Raw genomic sequence first — 19,926 nt, forward strand, 5'->3', positions numbered from 1 at the left:
CACAAATCCAAAACATAGCGCCACAGAGATACTATGAAGAAAATGAACGTATCCAAGCCAGACCCAGTACAAAAACTGCATGACGAAACATATTCCGTGAACAGGACCTGGCATTTGTACACAACAAATAGCAGTGAACTGGGTGGTGAAGGGAGGGCCTAGTACAGGACCGATGGTAGCACCACCTGGTTCGGTGCACGGAGCCCACCTCTGAGGAGGTGCCAGTGCTCAGCAGGCCTCTCCCATCCACCTCACAGCCCCGTGCTCCCTGAAGTAAAACAGGGAGCCAGCAGAACTGGACACTGCGTGGGGCATATTTACTGAAGTATAAAGGAATTTGTCCACAGCAGTGGGAAAACTGGGAAGCTTCCACTCTGCACATAAAAGCATATTTACTTTATGTGGTGCTTCTTTCTCAGAGTTACTGAAAGCATCGTACAAACTAACTTGTGGATTCAGCTGTAATGTCTCCAAAAGCACCTAACTGTCTGAAAAGTCTCATGTAACTGCATGTAGTCTTGAAAGAGGGAGGCCTTGTGCTGTGTTCTTCCCAGGCAGTTGTTTTGGTGATCAGGCTGTTCCCTGTCAGGGCACTGGTTGCTCTGTGACCTGTCCTCTGTGTCTGCATAACTTTGTCACTGGTGCAGAAAACCTGAGGGCCTGACTTAGGGCAGAGAGTTTGAGAGGATAGCAGAGAAGTAAAGCTTTCCATATATAGCACCGAATTCCTCTGTAAATTTAAGCCCTAAAAAAAAATAAAAATCCAAGGGCCTGTGGGTGAAGCAGGGAGTTTGTAAACAGCAGCGGTGGATAAATGTTAGATTTGTACACATAGCTCTCTTCTGTGGATGCAGGCCTGGAAACCTGAATTGCTTCTGAAAATGGAACTGGTGACTTAGTAATGTGTATCTGTCATTGAGCAGCCTTCACCTAATCCATCACTGAACTTTTTCTCACCCATACATGGAGTTCTTCAGTGCATGCACACGTGACAGTTGAGAGAGGAAGGGAAAAAATTTGGTTAATGGGAGACTGTAAGGCAAAAATGTCGTTGTGTTGGTTATAGCTAGACAGAATGCTGCCACTAACTCTGCACTTGTCAGACCTATACCATGCAGTCTCTATTTTTTTTCCTTCTCGAAAGGAAAATTGCAGCAACTGCAGCATAGTGACCTAGTCACCCCAGGAGTTGACAGCTACATGCTAACTCGGGGTGCAAAGGACAGTCACTTCAATCATAAACAGTGCTCCTGCAGGACAGTGCCTTCCTTGGGAGTCCCCCTAGCTGCTACGAACCTCATGTAGTTCGTAAAGTCTTGTAGTAAATTCCTGCACTATAAGCATGCCAGAAGTGACTGTCACTTACAGTCACACCTGCACACTGCAACGTATTGCTACCCTCTTTAACAGCTAAGCTGTATTATTAATTTGGTATATTGAATACCAACAGCAATGTAAATCCAACCTTCAGGTACCAGCTTCTAAGAAATAGATGGGGCACAGCCAGTAAAGCATATAAAAGTATTTCCTGCACCCACCAGCAAGGGTAGGTTGTAGCCGTGGCCTTCCACCTACAGGTCTCATGAATCTTCTACATGAGGATTGCTGTTGTCAAGTTTATGGCTTCACTCCTGCATTCACTATGTAAACATGCATGCCTGACCAAGCCTTTCAGTTTACTGTGATTCCGTGGATTTCTCTAAAAAATTGGTGTGATTTAAAAATCCTCCTTGCTGGGGGCTTTCCCTGGTGGGCAGCTAAGCACCACGCAGCTGCTGACTCTCTTCAACCCCCTCTGTTCCTCAGTAGGGTAGGAGGAGAGGAAAGGAGGAGTAAAAGCAAGAAAACTTGTTGAGAAGTGGAAGAAGAGAGAAAATAAAACAAGGGATGCAAACAAAGGCTGGCTGTTACCTGAGCAAAAGATGGCTAACATCCCTAAACAGACAGTTTTCTGTTTTTATTGCTGAGCATGATGACACATGGCATGGGCTATCTCTTCGGTTAGTTTGGGTCATCTACCTGGTCGTATCCCCTCCCAGCCTCCTGCACACTATTCACTCAGGAACACGGTGAGAAACACAAGTCCTTGATGCTGTGCAAACACTGTTGAGCCATAGCTAAAAGATCAGTGTGTTATCAGCATTGTTTTGGTCACAGATCTGACACACAGCACCATACCAGCTGCTGTGAAGGAATTTAACTCCACCCCAGCCAGAATAAGTGCAAGCCTTATATTAACATGGTATGTCCACAAAGAGTATATCTGCAAGTATAAAGATCCTGAAACTTCTGTTTGAGTTGAAACGAATCTTAGCAGCCTCTTTGAAATAAACTTGTACTTACACAAGGGTTGCAGTAGTGTGCCTTAGTAGATCTGACTGGGGGAAAGGATGTGCAGTGGATCTTACCACTTGTACAAAATTACAAGCCATCATCATTTGCTTTTCCCCAAAGTAGGAAATTAAAAGACCTGATTTGCATTTGTACTTGCTTTTATATCACTCTGGCTATAAAGGGGCCCAAAAGTGGGTACATTTTCTTGTGTCAGAGCAAAACAATTAGATTTTATGTAAATCATATGTCCCATCTAATGTTGTCTATTTTCTTGCTTGAAGTTTTTCTAGTTTGACTTCCCCAAGAACACTGCAAGTCTTCAAAATACATAATTGTTTCATTTTTTATTATTTTGTTTTGTTTTCTTTTAATTACACATTTTCAGTCGTAGCTTCCAAACAATGTGTTAGTGGTACCTCCTAGAGGGCTAATCTTTGCTGAAAATTGAATAAGATGGTTTTATTATAACTTTCTACAGAGGGTGGGTAACCTTGCCATAAAAAGACATTTTGCTTGCTGATGGGCTTCTATTCCCTAAATTCATTACCTTTCAATATTTAGAACCTGAAGATCGATTTTTTCTTAAAATATATCAGTACAGGGAATTGAAAGAAAAGTGGAGAAAATCAAGTTTGCCCGAATTGGCAAGCTAATTATATCATTTTCATTGGTGCTTAGGACGATATTAATTGCTGACATCAGTAACGATACAAAAGCAGCTATCTTTCTTTCATTACGATCTGAAGGATAAATCTGTAAACCATCTATCTTAACACATTCTCTTACAAACTGTCTTGCCCAGCAGGCATGAAAAAAGGTTCACATGAATTTCGAAATACTTGTAAAGGATGATAAATTCAGAGCCGTGTCACAAAAAGAGGACTAGTCTCTGCAAGTCAATTTTATTGAGTCCTAATAAGTCTCAGTCTGTTAAAATGCTGTGTCATAAGCAAGCATACAGCACTCTGTTGTCTAAAATGACAAAATGGCAGTGGCATTTCATAATGCAGAAAATTTAATGCACCTTTGGGTTTCCATTTGAGTAGGAATGTTGTTTTATGCAGAACTGACTAGGTGAACTGAATGTAAGCATCATGCACGTTCTCAAGGCAGACTGCTGCGTGCCGTGTTTACTTTCAACGTGAACATACAGAAGGTAATTCAGACATACGGCACAGAGTAAAAGTCTGTCTCATTCCAGAGTTTGGGCGGAAGGTCTGGGAATGATTAACAGCGTGAAAATAATGCTCAAATGTGATAGAAGCGTTAGAAAGCCCTGCTGCTGGCCCTTTCCACAATACTGCATTTTACCCAATAGTGGCAGTGTCCTCTCAGGAACAAGCTATCGTGGTATTCTGCATGCTGTAGTACCCGTGTAGGTTCATCATTATGGGGCAGAAGCAATTAACAGTACAGCATATGCCATGTTATGGTGAGGTAGAAATATTTCAGCACAGTTTGAAATGATTCTATGCATACCGTTAAGCAATTGAATAAACGCCTACCTCGGTAGCGCTATGTGCAATTTTGATTTAATTTTAAGAGGTAGTAAGTACAATCCTGAGATGAATAGCTTACACACTAGCTGTAGCACAAAGGCCAACCTGTGATTTCAGGGTCGTCAGTGTCTTTCATGAGGAATATAAGCAGAAGAGATTTGGTCAAATTTCTTTTTTTTTTTTCTTTATTTTTGTATTAGTGTGTAACTTATACTCTGCTAAGAAAACATGTAACAGTAGCTGCTCTGTACTCAACATATCTCCTCCCTCTATATGTTCAGGGTCTGATACGAATGCTTCAGTTAAAAGTAACACACTCCTAGTGATAAAATAGTTCATAAGCCTCTTACCTCTCTTAGCTACCTATTAGGACATAGTAAACTGGATTCTGTTTCTTCTTGTGCATCATAAATAATATTGTTTGCCGAGCAGCATCTGCATAAGTGTGCAGATCTTGCTAAAGACCATGCAAATCTGAAGAGGCAGGTGTGGCAGAAAGAGTATGGTCCCCACGGTTTGCATACAGGTGGTGATGTGATGCATGAGAAGGGGAGAACTCAGCTTGGCACTCAGTGTATTCAGACGTGCGAGGAGGAGTACACATTTTTGAGAGAGATTGAGAATGACTGCGGGATAATAAGCCTGGAACCAATGCTGTTGATTCACTGCGCTTTTGTTTTGGAGAACTCTTGTAGGCAAGAGCAAGGAGGAGATAGCACTTCAGCTAGCTGTTGTAAGGCCACACAGAGCTTTGCACACAGCCCCTGTGACCAGAGGTTGGAAAGGCTGGTTTGTAGCAGCACACTTGGCATTTGAGAGCCACCTGCTTTTCAGCAGCATGTTTTCTGCTTCCCACTAGCCTGGATTGACTTTGAAGGGTGGGGATGAGACTCTGTACTAGTCCAAGATGATGAAAAGTTCTGGATTCTGAGCTGCTAAAAACAAGCAGTCTGTGCTCCAGAATTTGGGTTAGATTTCGTGAGGGAAGAACCACAAAAAATAATAACTGCAATATTTCTTGAGCAGTAGAAAGAGTTTTTACTGGCTAGAGCAGTATTTGAGTCTGTCCTAGACAGAGTCTGTTTGCCTAGTAAGCACATAATTTATAGATAGTAATGGATGTTCTTTTAAAACTCATTTCTTACTTTACTGAAAATAATAATGCCTTGCTAATTAAAAAATAATAATTAAAATACTCCCTAAAATGCCTTTCTTCATTACTTTATTCTAATACATTTTTTTTACGTGAGAGGTTTTGACAAAATAGTATGAATATAAGTGGAAATAAAACCTGTAATTCTATAGTTGAAGTCCTCATAATTCAAAGCAACACGTATGATTGTTATGACATGTGTTAGTGTTACCGATTTCCCAGAAGAGATTTTCCCTAAAAACATGTCTGATATATACTGTGGTCCAAAGTTACCTTTTCAAAAAATGTTGTGACACACATAAAATATTTGGTAGATGAATTTTGAAGTCAAATTTAAAATAATAATATGATCCTGTTTTTCTTTGACAGAGTATCAAGAAGAAAAACACAAGCAAACAAGAGATGAGCACATACCTGCGGTTCATAGTCTCTCGTATGAAGGAGCGGGTGAGTCTGGAACAGGAAAGTTTATCCAAGTGTTGGGTTGCACTGTAGGGGATGTAACTGCAGTTGGTCATGTGTGACTGTGCTGGAATGAAGGCTACAAGAGGGTGTCATTTAATTTCCCTTGTCATAAGCAGTGTGTGTATTTCAACATACGTTTATCATGTCTCATTGCTTAGAGTAGTATCATTCTGGCAGGAATAGCTTATGCCATGGGCATAAACTCTTCTGAAGACATGGGTCAGCTCTTCTGAAATGGACATTTTTCAGGTTTGAGATGCATGTAATGTGTAAGATTGTAGAGGACTAGTTGTGCTTTGTGTGTTCCCCACCTGAAATATTCCAAGCTATTCCAATTTTTTAATCTTTTGTGTATGTTTTAAGCAGATTCTCAATGCAATAACTTGCAGTGTCTCATGGTCCTTTCAGGCTATAGATCTAAACAAGAAAGGGAAGGACAACAAACACCCAATGTATCGGAGGCTGGTGCACTCAGCTGTTGATGTTCCTACTATACAGGAGGTAGAGTGATTTGCTTTCTAACTTTCGCATTGTTTATGGTGTCTTTTATCAGTGAAGATAACCTTAAGGTCTAAAACAAACACTAATCTTGTTTAATTCTCCTCATGATGAGTATTTCAGTATTGTAGCCAGCATTGAATATGGGATCTTAAAATATCATGCTTCTCCTTATGAATAGGTAACCAAGTGAAAACATCTTGACTGGTGCCTAGTTTTCAGACACAGAATGTCCTCAATCCATTTTGTAGTAAGGTTTTACTAGGAGCTGCAGGTAGCTGAAATCTTTTTTTTTTAAATATGCTTTATCTAAGTCACTGAGTATGGACTTGAGTGCCTGTGTTTGCATATCTGGCCCAATGTTTTTGACCATATTCCAATTTTAGTCCCTGAGACATTGTATAGATGTCAACTGTATAAACATATGAATGATTCATAAAGAACCAATCATTTTGTTGATCACAAAAAAAAATCTTTTTTTTTCATGTTTTGCATTAATGGTTCCAAAAATAAAGTTCTAGTAGATATTTTTTCCTTTTTTTCTGAACTGAAGGTCTGATGGTGACTCATGGAAATGAACTATACATGACCAAAATGGATAGCATATTCATCTTGTTCATTGCTGCAACTCGATTGCTATGGCATGCTAGTATATATTGTCCTTTACAACTACAGGTGTAAAAAGCCTTTGCTTTATTATTGTTATTGAAACATACGGATAAACAATAGCTACACTGACAGTTTTGGAGACAACCACTACTGGCTTGCTTGAAGTACTGGCAATACTGGTTGAACCTGAAAATTGGTCAGGCTTCCCTTTCACTGTGTCACCTTCACCCACTTCCACAGAAGGTCTTTTTGGCCTTGATAACATCCCAGAAACCGAAGATATTTTGTTTAATTATTGGAATTCTCATATATATTCTTCACAGAGCATAACTGAAAAGACTGCAATCCTTACTAGACCACACTAAGAAAATGAACTGCATGGCTCCCTGTAGGTTTTTGTTATGAGTTTGGAAGACTAAAGCAATCAGCCTTCATCAGAAAGCACTCACTGTCAAAGGAAGATCTTGGAACTATAAAAGCAGTCAACATTGATTTGAAACTAGCATGTAGTTTAAGGTATAAAATCTTTACTTCAGGAAATATACCTTCATATGAATAAGTGTCCTAGGTCTTATGATGAACCTGCTCAGACTTACCCCCATTATAGCTGAGAGGATGTAGTGTTTTTGTTTTTTTTTAACTTAATCAAACATGAAAGCACCTGTTTTACTGCTAGGCGTTGCATAAAGGAACCTCTGCAGCCCGTGTTCAGGTACTACCAAACCATGTCAAAGAGATACGAGTGTTACTTTTGTATGCAGGAAGGGCAGCGTCTGATCTGTATTGCATAATGCAGATTTCCATGAAGGCTTCTTTGCATAAAACAAGTACAACACTTTGACAGTGTTTTCACAGTCTTGTGTTTTCTTTTGTATAGAAAGTAAATGAAGGAAAGTACAGGAGCTATGAGGAGTTCAAAGCAGATGCTCAGCTGCTTCTACACAACACAGTGATTTTCTATGGAGGTAAAGTGCTACATTTACTACTTGCATTATTTGATTTATCTTATTATAATATAATCTTAAGTGTAGATAAAGTCATCTGAGAGCCCTTACAAACCAAAGTAAGTTGCAAGGGAACTTGACTTACTGCAGGGTTTGCTCTTGCCCACCTGCTACACTCCTATTTTCGTCCTTTCTGGCTAAGCCTATCAGTGGGAATGTACAACTTTGACATCCTGTTTCTTCTGCTAAGTCAGTCTACACTACAGATTTCTTCCAGTGTACATACATTGTTCTAGAGTGGAAAGAGGTACAATCTCTGATGTGCTGCATCAGCAGAAATGTGCACTACAGGTGTGTGTTTTTTTCACTTGTGTGCAATATCTGCCTTAATGCAGTAGCAGATACAGCTACATCCACACTAGAAGTGCCCTGCTGGTGCCATCAGGAAAGGGGTCATCAGAAAAGCTGCCAGCCGCTGGGAAGGTTTTAAGTGATTATTTGATAGGGTGGGACAGTCTGGCTGGAAGGGAAAAACACCACCACTACTTCCAGAAGCTATATCCAGGTCCAGTAACAAGGTTCTCCAGAGCCATCATTTCAGTAAGGATGTGGTTCTCCCCCACAGACGTCTCAAGGAAACTGGGAGGAGACTGAGATCAGGCTATTCCTAGTGTCAGACAACCCACACTGTTGTTGGCAGGGAGAGATGTGAATGTGCTAATAGAGAAATACGCAGGTGTAAAAGGAAACCCATAGTGATAAATACTTTCTGAAGCATTACTTTGAGCAGAAATTGACTGTACAGTGATTTGAGCAGAAATTGATTGTACCTGTGTTCCTTCAAGTGGTGGTAGCAGAGAACCATGTTTTAGGGCAATTGTTAAGACATTAGCAGAGAAAGAAACTGGATCCTTATTAAAAGCAACCCTGTATCCCTGCTGCTGCTCCTCAGATTTATATTTGTATTGTTCAGTTTAAAAGCTCCCAACAGTATTTTTGCATATAAACATAAAAGAGCAAGCAAATATAGAACTGATCATTAGAAAATTTGAAATGGAAGGGTTATCCAAGTGGCTGAATTATGTTTTGTATTCTAAAGCAAGACAATTGCAGCATGAAAGTCATAGCAGCTGCAAGTCTTTTTAAGCATTGTGATCGTACTGTGATTGTTTATAGTCTTTATTTTTAATTTATAGCGGACAGTGAACAAGCTGATATAGCGAGGATGCTTTACAAAGACACATGTCATGAAGTAAGTAGTACCAAATAACCACAATATAGACAAGCTATTTGTTTCTTTTGTTTCAGAATCTAGGAGGATGATTCCTTCCCATTACAAATACAAGAAGGATGTGAAATTCGTGAAATTCTAACTGCTGATTCAGAATAGCTTTTCCTTTTTTTTTTTTTTTTTTTTTTAGTTTTGAAATAGTCTAGTAATACACAATTGGACTAGAAATAATTGTACTTGCTAGTATAATTTCAACTTGAAGTGGGATTCCTACCAAATTCTGTAACTGGCGTTGAAACATTTATCAATGTTCAGAGGAGACCAAAAATATAGCTAGGGGCAGCTGTCACCCTTACTCTGTTTGTACAGTTGAATTATTTCTTTCAGAATCTGCTTTAAATATTGATGAATTTAAAGAACTATGCTTTGCATTTTAGCTTTAATAAATCATTAGGAATTCAATTAGTCCCTCCCCCTCCCTTGTTTTTCAAAAGCATGAATAATGTTTGTGCAGCTTGTCTTTCATCTGCTCTCAAGTCACTGTTTCACACCTCATTTACGCAGACAGAAGTAACTCCACCCAATTAGCAAGCAGGACTGAAGAATTCTACCACTTAAGAAAGAGTTATACTAGTGAGGTCGTAGAAATAGGATTTTTGGAGCTTATTTATGTGTTCTTGTTTTTCAGCTGGATGAACTGCAGCTTTGCAAGAACTGTTTCTATTTGTCAAATGCGCGACCTGACAATTGGTTCTGCTATCCTTGCGTATGTTGCTGACACAGATTTTTATTTGTTTGCTCTTCTCTGTAAATACCTGCAGTTTTGGTGTCATTAATGCATTGAATATTCAATTTCTCTAAGCATGTTTCAAATATATAGTTAAGACTCTAAGTCTAGATATTTTACACAAACAAAATGTTGATTGAAGTTCAAAGCTGTAACAATGCAGATAATAAAATTTAGTTATCAGGCAGTTAAAATGCTTTTACAAGAAAATAAGGAGCTTACAGAAATAAAACTTTACTCCTGCAGAAAGCTATGAAGAAAGACAAGTTTAATTTTGGGGCGTTTAAGATCTCTGCTTTCAATAGACAGTTACACCCTTTTCAGACTTTGTGTTTTTTTGACTTTGATCCAACCAATATATCTAACAGGCAAACATGTATTGTAAGAAAATAAAAATGAAAATAAGCATTAGACATAAACGGCAACCATGTTCTTAAGATGCTAGTATACTATTACAGTAAAATATTTGTGGGAGGAATTGGTGTAATACTTCATATCCAATAATAAAAACAACATTTTTTGCAGATACCTAATCATGAGTTGGTTTGGGCCAAAATGAAAGGCTTCGGGTTTTGGCCAGCCAAAGTCATGCAGAAAGAGGACAATCAAGTCGATGTTCGCTTTTTTGGCCATCACCACCAAAGGTAATTTATTAATTCCATGTGCTGCTTTTTACAAACAATACTTAAAAGAGTTTATCTCATCTATCACGTTGTAAATCCTGGCTTAGCTGGTTGCCAACACTAGAAAGACTGTGTATGATGCCATAATTGTTTCAGAAAGTTTAAAGCTCAGTCTAACACATTCGAAGTTGCCAAATGGCTCAGAGATTCCCTTTCCACAGTTGCCATAGGGATGTTACTTAATGCCATTTTAATTAAAGAAAGCTAATGAACTTCTGTCCACAGAACTGTTTTGTCAAATCAGTAGCGGTCTGCTAATCCATGCCAAGGTAAAAATTGGACAGAAATGTACTCCTACTACCAGCACTATTGACTTTGTGCAATGTTCTCTTCTGAGCAGGCACACTACAATTTTATGTTTTAGTAACATAATACCTCACTAATGTTTCAATCTCAGTGCTAGAACATTGATGGAGTTCCTGCTGGGAGATGGTGTGCAGTTTCAGAGAAAAAATCTTTGGATTGGAAACTTCACAGCTTTTATTTCCAAATTCAGTTGTCATTTGTTCAGTGTTTGGGGAGGGTTATGGTAGTGTTACTACAGTGGATGTACTGATGGTTTGGTTTGGTTTGGTTTGGTTTTTCCTGTTTGATTTATATGCTTATAAAGCAGAGGAGATATTTGCGAACTAACTCATGGTTGTTGGGAAAATGGTGTATTTTGGGGCATCCCAAAAGAGCCTAGAGAATTCAGTAATGGTATTATATGAGGCTGTTTATTTAAATTGCCTTTAGCATAACTTGCACGCTATATAACACGTTTTCATTTGCTATGAACTACCAAGATTTTCTGATAGGCATAAAGTGGGTAAAGGATCTTTATTTGCGTCACAATCACAGAATGTTTTACTTTGAATCTGTTTGCAGATGCAGTTTCCCTTATTAGTAGTTCTGACATTAAGTTCACACAGCTTCGAACTATTAAGTAACATGACCATTGTGGGATGAGGTGCTTGCAACTTTTCTTAAATGTGTGCTGGTAGAAAAGGCAAAATACCTCTTACTAGAGAGTCATTGCTTATCTAATGCACTGAAAAATGAAAGGCTGAATTCCCAGTTGGTATACATTAGATCTGTTTCTGTAACTTCTCTGAAGTGATATTTATGTTACAAGGACTGAGAATCTGACCACAGACATTTAATTTGTTACTGTATTTACTCTGTTATGTAGATGTGCATGGCAGTAACTCTTTTTCTTTAATATCCAGTGCTGCTTAGTATAACCTTTCAAAATGTCAAGAGCTGCCCATCTAACTCTGTGAGGACTCTCTGAAAATATTTAAGAGGACAAAGTACCTTTGGAACCAAGTCACTGGCATGAATTCAATTCAAAAGAGCATGACGATCCGTGTATGAGCTCTGTCCTGATGGACAGGATCAGGCCACAAAGTATCTATATTCAAAGTGATAATTTGGTACATACCTTGACACTTCTAGGAGAGAGGTCAAGGGCTAAATCAGATTAGCAAATGAACCTTCAGTAAAGATGCTTCTGTGTCTGCCTCAGGGCATTTAGCAGGAGAGCAGGGAGATGGGAGTGCTATTGGTGCTGGGAGAGGTTTGTGGCTCATCAAAAATGAGAGAGAATTTCAGCCATAGCACCCACAGCTAGTAAGTGCTTATAATAACACAAATGTCTCACAGTATGCAGCACATTTTTTCAAACATGCAAGACTCCGCAAATAGGAATTGTCAGCTATTTTGAAGTCAGTTTTTAAAGTCAAGATCCCTCATCTGTATTTAATGTTTCTGAACCTGACTGTACTGTATTTAAAAGGGCCTGGATCCCCTCTGAAAACATTCAAGATATCACAGTTAACATCCATCGGCTGCATGTGAAACGCAGTATGGGGTGGAAGAAGGCCTGTGATGAGCTGGAACTGCACCAGCGTTTTCTTCGTGAGGGAAGATTCTGGAAATCAAAGAACGAGGATAAAGGGGAAGAGGAGGCAGAGTCAAGTATCTCCTCCACCAGCAACGAGCAAGTGAGTGCCACTGCAATGTTAGCAACCGGGGAAAATCTATTACAGGGTACAAAAATGACATATATTTGATTAATCTACTTTTATATTAGCCTTGTGCTCTGTGCGGTTTTATGGTAACTGTAAGAAGGTTCAAAGGCTTATTTTCCCCATGTTTTGTAGCTTAGTAATAGCAAGAATATAAAGTTTTTCTCTTTCCTCATTTTCTCAGACGACCTCTGTAAGGTTTCAAAATCTTTGTCACCTACAGCACCTTGATGAGACAGACCGAGATTTCTAAACTTAAACAGGCATGTTCAAGTTAAATGTCACGGATATCAGATGGACTGCAACACTGCCTTCTTGGACTCTCATCAAGGGACAGCCCCGTAGCTGTTCAGCCTTTTCACAGCTGGAGTGTGTTCCCTTTGGACTGTATTCTGTGTTACAGATCCTTGAGTAACACCAACCATGACATTTTCAGCCAGTCCAACTAAAGTTAGGTGCAACCATGGCACTTCAGGAGCATGTGACCAGCAACTGATTAAAGTAATTCAAAAATAATTCTGCAAAGCAATAAAAAATTATGATGCTTTAACAAAGGTGAAGAGCACAGAGGCCCAAGATAGAAAACTTTGCATTGCCACATGGAAATTCCCGTATCAAAGCTGGTCCTTGCTAGTCATTCATTGTCCAAGAGCGTGTTACGTATTCACTATCGCTGGCTTGGCAGGAAGATTTTCGTAACTTGCAGGATGCTTCTCAGTATTTCTGGCGACCTCTTCCCTGGCAACATCTTTCTTCATTTAAAAACACCAGCCTCTCTCTAAGTCTGTATTTTAAAAGATCAGTGTGTTTTGACCCACTGCCTCTGCCCTTTGGTCCAACAGGTCTATCATCTAATTTGTGGCTAAAATCTTAGAGTTTATTAAACTGGATGTTGCTTTAAGGGGATGCTTCTTACCAAATCTATTTTCTCTTTTTAGCTTTGTTTGCTTAGCTAGCCTTTTGTAGCCCCTCTTATTTAATGTTGTGCATGTAGTTGTGCAATACTGTAGAATGAAACGGGAAAACAGTCACAAATAGCATTTATGAAAGGTAACAGTTTTGCCAGTTTTTCGAGTGTCCATTTGCATATTTTCTATCCTGTCGCACCTGTTCATCCTTCACTTGGTTAATGCTTATACCTTTTCCACTGGTTTCCCAGATGGAGGAACATAGGAGTAACCATCAAACTCAGAGCTCTAAAATAATCTGCAGTGTTCTGTCACTAACACTAGCTAGTACTGGATGCTTCAAAGTCAGGAGTAAGAACTGTACTGTAAGCAACTGTAGGATAATATACCATTCACTTAGATCTTATCCTTGTTTCTACTTGCTAGAGATTGGCTTTTTTCTAAGCCATGACATTTAATGACCCTCCGTGTATACAATTACAATAAATTATAGCAAGTCTAGATAATCTTACTGTCTTTCCTTATATACATTTTCTTTTTGATCATTGCTACTTTCTGGCTTCAACAAGATCTGCTACCTAATTATGAGTTGCTGATATCAGAATATTCCAAAAATCAATTGAATTTGCGTGTGAAATGAACACAAAGAACAGTTAAGGATATTTTAGCAAATAGATATTGAATATTAGAACTTGTGAATTGTATTCTTTTATCAGATTATAGTCATCACTGATAATGTAGAAGGTTTACATGCTTCTCATTTAATAACTGTATTCAACTTTGTATTTGCTAAATTAAACAATTGCAAAACTCACAAAGAAAATGTATATCAGTCATGTTACAGTGAATGCTACTCATATGAAGTGTTGTTTGGAATGATTCAGTATTCTTTTCTTAATGTTCACAGCTGAAGGTTACTCAGGAACCAAGAGCAAAGAAAGGACGACGTAACCAGAGTATGGAACTCAAAAAAGAAGTAAGTAACCTCAATTGCATGTTTGCAGAGATAGCAAAATACTAAAAGTCTGAAATGGTAATAGACGCTCCTTTGGCTTCTGTCACTTTTTACTGGTTTTATAGTATTAGTCTTAGAAATTCCAGACCCCAGAGCTTGGTCCTCCTTGCCAACAAACATAATCATACCTGCTACACGCAAGCCTCTGGTGTCACTGTGGTAATATTCTGTATCATAAATAAATCAACAGTCAGCTTACAACTTTTTCTTTAGAGCAAATTCAGCTAGTTTAGTAACTAAAACAAAAACAGCAATTTAAAAGTGTCTTGTGAGATCAAGAATATTAAGTTCATAACATGTCATATCCAAACTTGCCCACAGAAATTCTTTCCTCATCTGTCCAACTCACAGACTGAGTGAATTGGGGGAAACAGTAACCTATGATCATGTAACTATGGAACTGTGTTATTATGCTTGTACACAAGAGGGCAGTTGCTGAGACAGCCATAAATCTAGCATTTCCTAACTTTTGAGTACATTTTCCTGGCCTTGTTTCAGCTGCATTATGAACACTAAGAAAAAGTTGCACATATGCACAGGACTCGGGGCCCCACTACAGAGTACAGGGCAGGCTTCGGCTATTTCAGCACCAGAGCTATGTGGGATTGCCCTTGTGCCTGAAGTACAATTACTGCCACTCCTAGCACTTGCTTCCCTGTCATATCTGATGCTGCGGGGCTAGCTCTGCAAGGCACCTTCATCAGTGTGGTGGTAGTGGCACACCTCCCTTGTCCGTAGCTCCCCAGGGCACAAACTATATTTGAGTGCCAGAACAACTTTCTTGGACTACACTTTAGGATGTCTCATCATTTTAATTGCATTTTCTATCAAGCAAATTCTGTAATTTGCTTCATATATTTTTGCCTTAACGTTTGCTTTCTTAGCCCTGTTTATGTTTGATCAGTGATCCAGAAGTCATTCAGAGTGACCTATTAAAGAGAAAATAGTTGTTGCAAAAGGGAATACACGGACTCTCGGTTGAGGTAACAAATGCCCCATCACACAGACTGCAAGTTAAAGGAAACAAACAATGTATACCAGTGTCTTCAGACACATCAGATATCACCAAGAGTTTGCAGGGATATTACTTCTATCTGTTCTGAACAGCAGAAACAATTGATGTTACACTGTAATAACATGAGAAGCTAAACTGGGTACAGTACACTACGGTAACTATGATTTCTTTCTTGATAATTGTGTAATTACAGAAAGCTTCTGTGGTCATCCAAGTCTAGTTCTATATTATTGGAAGCAAGACCTAGACGCTCATTAGTCTTTCATCTTCAAAGCACCTTTGAAGTACTAATCAATCTTTGCAGCAGTTCTATGAAATAAATGGAATATTACAGACTCCAGCAGAGCCTGTTGGGCCAGAGTAAGCCCAGAATTTGCCAAAAATGTTCAGGCACCTTGGCCACACAGTTACAGTTTCTTCAGAAGTAATGGTAGGGGGGAAAAAACTGTGGAAACCCTTTACTGGTGCCACTGGGTCTGCAGCGATTCAGCATAGCCTCTGGTATTCTAGGGAAGGTGGTACTTTTTGTTGAGGTTGGAGAAGTGAGGGTGGTGAGTGTGGCATACTGATGCCATGTGTATGCTTTGTTCAGGAGAGCTCCTAGCCGAGGTCAGAAAAGCCTGACCAGAGCCTCCCCAGTATCAACAAACACCTTTCACATTAGTTGCTCTGTTGTTAGTCAGATAACATTTTTTCTCCGGGGCAGCTGAGAGTTAACTTGTTCAGTTGTGATTTGCAAGTTTGTTCTTTCTCTGTAGGAGCCAGAACCTGAAACTGAAGCAGTAAGTTCAAGCCAGGAAATTCCCACAATGCCTCAGCCCATTGAAAAAGTTTCAGTCTCAACTCAGACCAAGAAGTTAAGTGCCTCTTCTCCAAAAATGCTGCATCGGAGCACCCAGACCAGTAATGATGGAGTGTGTCAGAACATGTGCCATGACAAATACACCAAAATCTTTAATGATTTCAAGGACAGAATGAAAGCTGATCACAAAAGAGAAACTGAGAGAGTTGTGCGAGAGGCAGTGGAAAAGGTAATACTTGTCGAACGCTCTGGTTTGAGGAGAGGAGGAGTGTTTTTTGTTTTTTATTTCACATTCCTTTTTGCTTTTGTAACATCCACCCTTCAGAAAGTGGGTAAAAACCCTTTTTCAAAGAGACCATATAAAAATAGTCATCGATATTGCTTTTCAGGCCATTTCTGTACCAACAGGCCTTAGTTTAAACAGAAAGCTTTTGCTTTTTTTTTTTTTTTTTTTTTATTCTAGTCCAGTGGAATTAGTTTGTGATCCAGAAGTGAAACTGATTGTTCATTCATGATTACCCTTTTCCAAAGCCTTCCTTTGTCTCCAATGTCAAGTGTGGTTGTAAACAATGATATTGTTTAAATCCTATTTGTAAATAATTTTTCTGTCAATCTTCTGACCTAAACGTTAAACAGATTGGCTGAAATTTGCTTGAATTTTCTCATCTAATGATAAACTGTCTAAAAATTTGGTACCTAAGTCTGAACTGGTCACCTTTGGCTGGAGAAAACAAGACAACTCAGAGGATGATTTATCTGACCTCCCTTAGATGCCTGTCTCAAGATGAGAATTTCCTCGTGGAGGAAGGACTATGAAATGAATGTAGGGGGTTAGATGTTAATCCTGTAGGACTAAGATACCAAACTTTTACATACGTAAGCAGGGGCAAAGGAATCCCACTGACAATGAATATTAAAAAGGTACCTCTGAACTGAGGCATGTTCCATTTTGTATTTTCTCTTGTGCCCTTGCTGTAAATTCATATGCACTTGTAGATTTAGAAAAGACAAAGTATTTGAGATAAATAAATGCATAATTTTTTAAGCTGATCTTTAAGAAAATATACATGGAACCTGTGTAGCTGTTTTTGTAGTTGCCTTGCAGAATAGAACTATAATGGCATTTTTATTGTAGACGTCTCTTACGGGATGGAAGTTTTGTTATAGCTCTAAAGGAGATAACTTTTTGCTTTCTAAATAGAAGAAATCTCTAATTATGTTACCTCCACCCACATCAGAAACAGAGGTTTAAAGATGATAGGTTTATTCCAATAGCTATGCACTGACTTGCTTTGCTGAATTACTTTCTTACGGCAGCTGCGTACAGAGATGGAAGAAGAGAAGAGGCAGGCTGTAAATAAAGCTGTGGCCAATGCACAAGGTGAGATGGACAGAAAATGTAAGCAGGTAAAGGAGAAGTGCAAAGAAGAATTTTTAGAAGAAATTAAGAAGCTAGCAGGCCAGCACAAGCAGCTGATTTCCCAGACCAAGAAGAAGCAGTGGGTAAGTCTCAAAAATTTATTACCAGACAGTAACTGGAAATGTATAATGCAGACTGCAGGCCAATTCAAGGTGTTTTCTTCCTTACTTTTAATGGTGTTGCCTTTTCACTTGTTTCTCAGCTATAAGTTTGGTTTTTTTTCCTCTGTAGTTCAGCTTTCGAGTTTTCTTCACCTCCAAATTTGAACTCCAGGTTCTGTTAACTTTCATCTTACTTAGGTAGTGTTGATAGGACCATCTTCTTGAGTCTAACCAGTTGTTTGTATCAAAATATTTTTTCTAAGTGTTGCTAAGCACATGTAATTGTACTCCATGTCAGATAAACTCTACATTATGTTCACACTACTTCGATCTCACGGCCTGGAGAGTACCTAGAAAGTACAAACTGATTCCCCTGCTAAGAATGCTGATATTGATATAATTTTGGCTTTTTCCTCACCTAGCTTTCTCTGCAGCTCTTCTATGTTCTTACATATTTAAAACATGACTTTCTAAAATAAATTTCCTTTCCTTTCTCAGACTTAAAACCGTATCTGTGGCATTGCCTGCTAAAAGCATGTTTTCATGTCCTTTAGAAAAGTGAAACCAGGCATCCAACTTACCATTCTGCAGTGCTACATGCCGCAAACTTTTCCCTGTTTTTTGTTTGTTTTGTGATTTCTTTTCAACCCCAAAGTGCGTTCTCCCAGATGGCTGTGCAGCATCTGGGCAAACACTGCAAGTACTAGAGCACTGTCCTGCTCGTCTCTAGTAGAGTATGAATGGGAACTCTTTTTCCGAGGATCACTGAGCCTGGCACATGTACAACATTGTCTATTTCTTTGATAATTTTCAGAGAAGAAGGAAATTAAAGCTAACGTTCACACTGCATTGTAATAGCTTTTGAGCTTTCGTTTTGCGAAGTGTGGCTGAGAAATGTGCCGGTGCCTTGCCACAAGATGGCACGCTCAGCTGAGCACCGTCCCAGCTGCTGCTGCTGCCTGGGGACAGCCTGCCCTGGCTCAGGTCTGCAGCACAGTTTTTCTTCCCCTGTACAGGGCTGTTTGTGTTCAGCCTCGTTACTCCTTGTTCTTACAGAAGAAATGATGCCCCCTGCAGAGAAAACTGTGTTCTGTAGAGGAGTGAGAGAAGTACTGAAGTGAGACAATAGCTTGCTGCCTATCACAGTTACTAATTTATTTTTTTTAATAAAGAGAAAAGAAATTACTTCAAATACCTTTTGAGCTCCTGTAGAGTTTTCATTTCTGTTCCTAGGAGAGTTTTACTGGGTGTGTTACGATACGGCAGTGCTTGGGTCTCTCAGTTAGCAAATTCCTCCCTACGTACCTGTCTCTGCAGACCCCAGAAGTTATTTAGGTCTCAAACTTGATCAAGTTACTGCGTTTAATTAGTCACCAGCCCCTGGTGTCTGTGTACGTGTTTTTGCTTGTGATACATGAGAGGGAAACTGAATTGGCTTTGACCACTATAAAACGATGTTAAATCTGCTCCATTCTGTGTGCACACGGGAACTGTTGCCCCGTTCAGCTGATAAGCAGTAATTCAATCACAACAACTTGATTGTGAGTCCGGGCTCTTTGCTATAGCTGGCTTTTGGTTTTGGTTTTGTCTTTCGAAGGCAGAATTTAGGAAGGACACTCCTGAGGCTTCCATTTGTCTTCTCCAATGTGTCTTTACCTTGTCCTTTAGAGTGCCGCGGTACCACATCACCGCGTCTTATGATCATGTGCGTGATGCCTTTTTCCAAGCAAGACAATTAAAGATACAAGGAGCGTTTGACGCTCTCACCTTTTCCTGTGGGCCCAGAGCTGTCAGTTACCACCTTAAATGATCGCCTTGTACAGGCAGCTGGTTTTCATGTGGTGGGAGAGGGAGGGAAGGATAAACACCTTTGCATTCAAGCTGATGGATCTGCCTGCCAACACACAGCCTCAGGCGGCTGGAGCTGGTCCAATTACACAACTCCCCAGCGATTTGTCCTTCGGTGGTACTAATGACAGTCCCTGGTGTGTCTGTGGTGACAGTACCACTGTTGTACGCTGCTATTATAATAATGATACCTCCTTACTAAAATCTCATGTAATTAACACGTACTAAATGAGTTTTGGTGGCTTTGCTTTTAATTAGAACCAGAGACCTCTGGTTTTGCGTAATGCAGATGTCTAGGCTTGGGAATACAGCTGCTATTATTCATACTCTATCTGTATACCTAAAAAAAATAAATCTGGTCAGAATAAAGGGATCATTTTGTTGGTGCTAGACAGGCACACGAGCAGACGCACTCCCAGCCCTCAGGAGCTAACGCACGGTTAAAGAACCACATATTCTGTTTCTCTAGCTGGTCCCAGTCCCCTTGGCTTAACCAAATTTCATTTTTATATCTTCAGAAAATTTGGACTTCATGCAGATGCCTCAAGTGAAAAGCAAATGAAAGGAAGAAACAAAAAGGCAGAGATAATGGTCATGAGGTTCTG

General features: G+C 39.4%; 1 protein-coding gene across 8 annotated transcripts in view; it reads left to right on the forward strand.

The window, feature by feature from the left end:
- The window catches only part of ZMYND11 (zinc finger MYND-type containing 11), a 107,593-nt gene that overhangs the window by 83,228 nt on the left and 4,439 nt on the right, over positions 1–19,926 (forward strand). For all 8 annotated transcript variants that reach the window (XM_080578247.1, XM_080578249.1, XM_080578250.1 and 5 more), the window contains 10 exons: positions 5,356–5,433; positions 5,860–5,952; positions 7,436–7,523; positions 8,699–8,754; positions 9,422–9,499; positions 10,046–10,164; positions 11,981–12,188; positions 14,028–14,096; positions 15,909–16,181; positions 17,270–17,455. In XM_080578247.1, the coding sequence (XP_080434373.1) occupies positions 5,356–5,433; positions 5,860–5,952; positions 7,436–7,523; positions 8,699–8,754; positions 9,422–9,499; positions 10,046–10,164; positions 11,981–12,188; positions 14,028–14,096; positions 15,909–16,181; positions 17,270–17,455 (1,248 nt within the window). The remainder of the gene's footprint in view (positions 1–5,355; positions 5,434–5,859; positions 5,953–7,435; positions 7,524–8,698; positions 8,755–9,421; positions 9,500–10,045; positions 10,165–11,980; positions 12,189–14,027; positions 14,097–15,908; positions 16,182–17,269; positions 17,456–19,926) is intronic.

The sequence above is a fragment of the Anser brachyrhynchus genome, assembly GCF_964034855.1.
Source record: "Anser brachyrhynchus genome assembly, chromosome: 2".
Taxonomy (NCBI): Eukaryota; Metazoa; Chordata; class Aves; order Anseriformes; family Anatidae; genus Anser; species Anser brachyrhynchus.